A 6640-nucleotide genomic window follows, 5' to 3' on the forward strand; every position below is an offset into this window, starting at 1 on the left:
TATGCACGGGCGCCTGTTTGTGTTCAGACATGAACAGCCCCCATCTCGATATATATCTCGAGGTATCTCGATATATCTCTATATACCTCTATACACCCCTATACACCCCTCTATATCTCTCTATATCTCTATATATCCCTATATATCCCTATATATCCCTATATATCTCTATATATCTCTCGATATCTCTCTATACCTCTATACACCCCTATACATCCCTATACATCTCTATATATCTCTATATATCTCTATATATCTCCATATATCTCTATATATCTCTATATACCCCTATATACCCCTATATATCTCTATATACCCCTATATATCCCTATATACCCCTATATATCCCTATATATCCCTATATATCCCTATATACCCCTATATATCCCTATATATCCCTATATATCTCTATATACCCCTATATACCCCTATATACCCCTATATACCCCTATATATCCCTATATATCCCTATATATCTCTATATACCCCTATATACCCCTATATATCCCTATATACCCCTATATACCCCTATATACCCCTATATACCCCTATATACCCCTATATATCCCTATATATCTCTATATATCTCTATATCGATATACATATCTATATCTCTCTCTATATATATCTATATATATCTCTATATCTATCTATATCTCTCTCTGTGTGTATATACATACCTGTATATTTATTTATTTTTATATACATATAAAGAACCCCCTGTATTTATATTTATATGTGCATATATGTACATGTAAATACCCCCTGCACATATATATATATGTGTATTTCTATATATATATAGCCCCATACTTATGTTTAAATGTGTATATATAGGTAAACACACAGCTGTTTATATGTTTATATATATACATGTACACTGCCTGTATGTACACACCCCTGTATTATATATAATAGATATAATAGATATAATAAATATATTATGTATAATATATATAATATCTAAAATATTATATTCTAGATATTCTAGATATAATAGATATAATATAGAAATAATAAATATATTATGTATAATATATCATATATATCATATATATCATATATATCATATATAATGTATATAATATATATTATATTTATTATGTATAATACATCATATATAATATAGATAATATAGATAATATATAATATAGATAATATAGATAATATATACTATACATATTATGTATATTATGTATAATATATATCATATTATGTATATTATATCTATTATGCAATATATATAATATACATTATATTATTTATAATATATAAAAATATAATTTATATAATATAAAATTTATAGATATAATGTATATACTATATACTATAGATAATATACTATATATAATATAGCATATAGTATATATACTATAGTATATATATAATATATATAATATAGTATATATAATATACTCTATACTATATATAATACATAATAGATATAATGTATAGAATATAAAATATACTCTAAAATAAAAAATATATAATAAATAACATACTCTATATAATATATATTCTCTCTATTATATATCATATATCTTTTATATATAACAGGTGTGTGCCTCTATATTCACATGCACACATGTACATATATAAACACCCACCTCTATTTATGTGTACATATACATGAACACACCTATATCTAGATTTAAATTTCTATATTTATAAACACACACCTGCATTTCCCTCTCTATATGTACCTGCATATATATATATTTATGTGTATGCATGTAAATATATAAATTTATATTGAAAATATGCGTGTACACACACCTATATTTATAAATATATATGTACACCTGTATATATTTATATATATATGTATATATGTATATATTTATATACATTTATATATACACATATATGTACCTATACAGCTATATATATATAGATAGATGATATACACATAAACCACCCCCTCTATATATTTCTATGTCTATTTTTATGTAAACACTAAATATATATATTTATCTATCTATTTATATACCCTATACATATATTTTTATGTGTATTTATCCATGGACAATCAGAGGGATGTCAGTGAGGAGTTTGGTTTGGATCAATGGCATTTTAGCTATATTTCCATAGGTTAAAATATAGAAATAGATATTTAATATATATGCAGGTATGTATATAACATCTAGAAATATAATTATATTTATGTGTATTTTATATATATATTTTATATTTTTGTACGTATTTTACAGAGATGCATTTTATATTTTTAATCTATTTTTATGTATATTAAAAATATCGATATAAAATACACATATAAGTGTATAAAAGATATAAAATACATCTATAAAACAGATACTGATCTATTTCTAGATCTATTTACAGCCCTCAACCCCAAGCAGGGCTGAGCTCTGACTCAACAGAAATATTGGGAATGCTCAGGGGGGGAATATCCTTGAAACACTTGGGAACTGGAAAACACCGAGCTCATGGAAAACACCGAGGTTGGGCTCTTCCTTCTGTCCTCAGACCTTTGAACCTTTAATTCCGTAAGAATTCCTTCAAATCTCTTGGAGATTCCTCGAGGAAAACTCCAGGTTCATCCCCTGCCCATCACTTGGGAAGAAAACTTCGGCATTATTTGGATTTTTCTGTGCCTCGGTGCTTTATTTTCTATATCTTGACATGAGAATTCCCAAGAATTGATTTTAGGGAATGGTATCCAGCCCTGGGAATGGGGGGAGAGAGGCCCAGGATGTGTCCCCTGGTGCCACCAAGGGGAACAGGAGGCACCTGATGGCCCTTGGACCACCCCCCCTGGACACAGAGACCACAGAGCAGCCGGAGCACGCCGCCTTTTATTCCAAAGCTGGAAAAACTGAGCTCTAAACTTCGTCTGGATTTGGCTTCAGGATTGGCAACAGCAAGAGGACGATCCCATAGGGCTGCAGCAGCACATCCCATTCCGGCAGCCCCCCAAAAACAGCGATAAGACCCCCCCAGAAAACATTCCCAGGGGAGTGATGTGCTCCCAGGGCACTCAGAGAGGGAAGGAAGGAGCTTTATCCTGATTTTTTCCCCTTTCCTGCTGCTTCCAAACCCAAGGCTCAGCTTTTCCTCCCCAAACCGGGGATGTTCTGCTGCAGCCACCTTGGGATGAAGCTGGAATTTGGGGCTGGCACGGGATCTAAGCTGGTTTGGCTGTCCCAGTTTGGCATGGGATTCACCCCAACTCCCACGGAGTGGACACGAGGAATCCAAGCCAGGAAAACCCCAGCAGGCTTTGGGTGGATCCCGTTGGGAATTTGGCCCCGGGATGGGGGGGGGAGGGGGAACTCTCACAGAGGCTCAGCCACATTTAGAGGATGGATGAGGACGGCTGCAGCTCCTGGAGAGCTCCAGAATTCCCAGCCTTTGGAGTGGGGATGTCACAGCATCCGGGTCACCACCATGGTGAGGAAATCCTCGTAGCTGAGCCGCACATTTCCCACCAGCGCCGTGTCCTTCTCCCGGAAGGAGTCGGTGAGGCTCTGCAGCTGCATGCAGATGTGGATGAACCGGTCCAGCTGGATACTGGGATTGGGGGAACGTTGGCTGTACCGGGCCAGCAGCAGCTGGCTGAACTGGGGGCTCAGGTTGTAGCCCATCTGGGAAAAAGCTGGGAGCAAGGAAAACTCGGATTAAACCATCCCAAAGGGATGGAGAGTGGCTGTGCCCTCCTCCCCCCCGTGCCCCATGTCCCACTCCCACCACCCTTCCCACACTTCCCGCTCAGGGTGTGCACGGGCAGGGCTCTCCAGAGGAATCAAGCCACAAATTCCAGGCATTTTTTCCCTTCACACACACCCAAGAGCTCCTCCCAAAAAACAGGTTCCAGCCACACATCGTTGAGGGAGGATTCTGGGCTTCCTGCAGGAAGGAAGCCCGTGGCACAGCCCTGCTGCAGCTCATCCCCTCCTGTCCCCTGGGAAGCTCCAGTGGACAATTCCCAAGCTGCTCTGGAAGCATCCCAGGAGCTCAGAGCCCCCCCAGCCCAGCTGCAGGGACCACTTCAGGAGGAATTCCAGCTTCCAGCCGGGAACAGATCCAGGCAGTGGCTGTGGGGGGGGTCAGGCCAGGCCAGGCTGGTGCCTCTGGCCCTCACCCACCTTGCTGGAGCTCGCTGAAGCTGATGGAGCCGGATTGATCCCTGTCATACTGCTGGAAGAGGCTTCTCCACTGCTGGATGAAGCGCAGCAGGGCGGAGAAGCCGTAGACGTCGATGCGCCCCGACCGCGTCTTGTCGAACATGTCTGGGCAGGGGAGCAGGGCAGGGAGGAGTGGAAAGGATGCAGAAACTTCCAGAGAGCTCAGGATCCGCACCACAGCTCCCTGGAATTCTGCTCTGATCCCAAAATCCCCCCTCACCAGGACCGCGATCGACTGGGACCATTCAACCCCCAAGGCTGGTAAGAAACGGCACCAAAAGCTGAGGTCGGGGCAAGCTCTGGGTCAGTCTCAGCATTTTTTGGGCTTTCCCTCCCTTTCCTCCCTGTCTTTTTGGGATCTGGGGCTTGTGCAGCTCTGGGATTTCCTTTTCCAACTGGGATTTTGGGCCTTTCACTCATGTCCTCCACCACTGGGAGCTGCTTGGTTTGCCCGGCTCTGGCTCCAGCCAGGAGCGACGCCCAGGGAAAAGGGGAATGCCACAGGGATGGGCTTCACCCCAAACCCAAACAAACCAGATTAACACCGGGAAGAGGGGAAGGAGATCCCAAACTCACTGATCATGAGCAGACAGGTCTCATCGTTGAACGAGGACCAGTTGTTGTTGACCAGCGCCTGCTTCAGCTCCTTGACGGAGATGAACCCGCTGTGATCCGCATCCACCGTCTGGAACCAGGAAAACGCCTCGGGATCCACCCCTGGGGGGGCATTCCCTGCATGGGAAGAGGCCATCGGCGCTGTCACCCCCTGCTCGGAGAGGCCACGGGCTAGGCTGGCCCCGGGGGTGGCTCACAGGGCCGGGCAGCGCTTCTCCTCCCACGGGTTTTACAGCCCCGTAAAACCCTGGGAAAACAGGGCTGGGATGGGCACGGAGCGGCTGGAGCTGGGAATGGGCTGTGAATCAGAGCCTGGTGGAGCTCTGGGATGGAGAGGCAGCCACGGGACCGCCCCATAAACCCGGCAGCACCGGGGGACGGATGTGCGGTGTGAAGTTTTAGGGCTGCCTGGCACTTCCACTTCCTCCTCCTCTTTCTCTTTTTCCTCCTCCTCCTCCTTTCCCTCCTCCACTTCCTTCTCCTCCTCCTCCTCCAGGATTTCTAAATAATAAACTGGGACATTGAATTTCATTCTCGTGGCGGCGTCTACTGAGCTGGCGACCTCCTCAACCCCCACCCCTCCCGCAGGCACCGGACTGGGGACTCCCCAATTTCCCCGACCCTACACCAGGCTGGGGACCCCATCGCTCCCCACCTCTGTCCCGGGTACCGCGCACGGAGACCCCCGGACTCACCTCCTGGGGCCGTCCCGCCGTAGGGCCCGGGCTGGGGGCCACCGTAGGAGCCGCCGTAGGGACCCCCGGGCGGGGGTTGCCCGTAGGGCCCTGGAGGTGGCCCCCCGCCATAGGGACCCCCCGGTGGGGGCTGCCCGTAGGGTCCCGGGGCCGGCCCCCCACCGTAGGGGCCCCCATGAGAGGGGCTGGCCGGAGGGGGCTGTCCTGCACCGGGGAAGCCCTAGGGAAGGGACAGAGACGGTGTGAGGCGGATGCCGGACACCGGGCACCGAGATGGGCAGGGGGATGGACCCCGGCGTGACTCCCATGCCCCCTCTCCCCGGAGCAGCCGCCGGTCCCATTCCCGCCGCGGGTCATAGTCCAGGTCCTGGTCACAGTCCAGGTCCCGGTCCCCGGTCCCCGGTCCCCGGTCCCCGCTCCTGGTCCTGGTCCCGGTCTCGATCCCCGTTTCCTGCTGCCGCTGCCGCTCCTGGTCCCGGTCCCGGTCCCGATCCCGATCCCGTTCCCTGCTGCCGCTGCCGCTCCTGGTCCCGGTCCCGGTCCCGATCCCGATCCCCGTTCCCTGCTGTCGCTGCCACTCCTGGTCCCGGTCCCGGTCCCGATCCCCGTTCCCTGCTGCCGCTGCCGCTCCTGGTCCCGATCCCGGTCCCGATCCCCGTTCCCTGCTGCCGCTCCTGGTTCCGGTCCCGGTCCCAATCCCCGTTCCCTGCTGCTGCTCCCGATCCCGGTCCCGATCCCCGTTCCCTGTTGCCGCTGCCGCTCCCGGTCCCGATCCCCGTTCCCTGCTGCCGCTCCTGGTCCCGGTCCCGGTCCCGATCCCCGTTCCCTGCTGCCGATCCCGATCCCGGTCCCGGTCCCGGTTCCGGTCCCGGTTCCGGTCCCCATCCCGCACCTGCCCCGGGTACGCCATAGCGCGTCCTCCGGCCCCGCCACACCCCGATGACGTCACGGAAATGAAGCGCTCCCATTGGCTTCGGCTCGCATAGACCACGCCCCCGGGAGGGGCGGAGGCCAAGCGGTGACGCGCGGGAAGCGCGCGCCCGAGGAGGCCTTAAAGGGGCAACGGCGCCCGGGGTGGGGCCCATCAGGATGAGATGGCACCGGGAGCTACCCGGGAGCGGGGTTGGAATTCTCCCGGAGCTTATCCGGGATCAGCCCGGGAGTGAGGCCAGGGCCAGCCTGGGA

General features: G+C 48.4%; 1 protein-coding gene across 1 annotated transcript; it reads right to left on the bottom strand.

Annotated features, from left to right (window-relative positions):
- Positions 1 to 2798: 2798 nt before the first annotated feature.
- PEF1 (penta-EF-hand domain containing 1) lies at positions 2799 to 6395 on the bottom strand. The gene is made up of 5 exons (XM_069036165.1): positions 6348 to 6395; positions 5456 to 5675; positions 4722 to 4877; positions 4107 to 4250; positions 2799 to 3616 (listed from the first exon to the last, which is right to left on the bottom strand). The coding sequence occupies exons 1-5, from the start codon at positions 6363 to 6365 to the stop codon at positions 3387 to 3389; spliced, it is 768 nt and encodes a 255-aa protein (XP_068892266.1). The 5' UTR covers positions 6366 to 6395; the 3' UTR covers positions 2799 to 3386.
- Positions 6396 to 6640: the final 245 nt, after the last annotated feature.

Source organism: Aphelocoma coerulescens, chromosome 23, assembly GCF_041296385.1.
Source record: "Aphelocoma coerulescens isolate FSJ_1873_10779 chromosome 23, UR_Acoe_1.0, whole genome shotgun sequence".
NCBI classification, from domain to species: domain Eukaryota; kingdom Metazoa; phylum Chordata; class Aves; order Passeriformes; family Corvidae; genus Aphelocoma; species Aphelocoma coerulescens.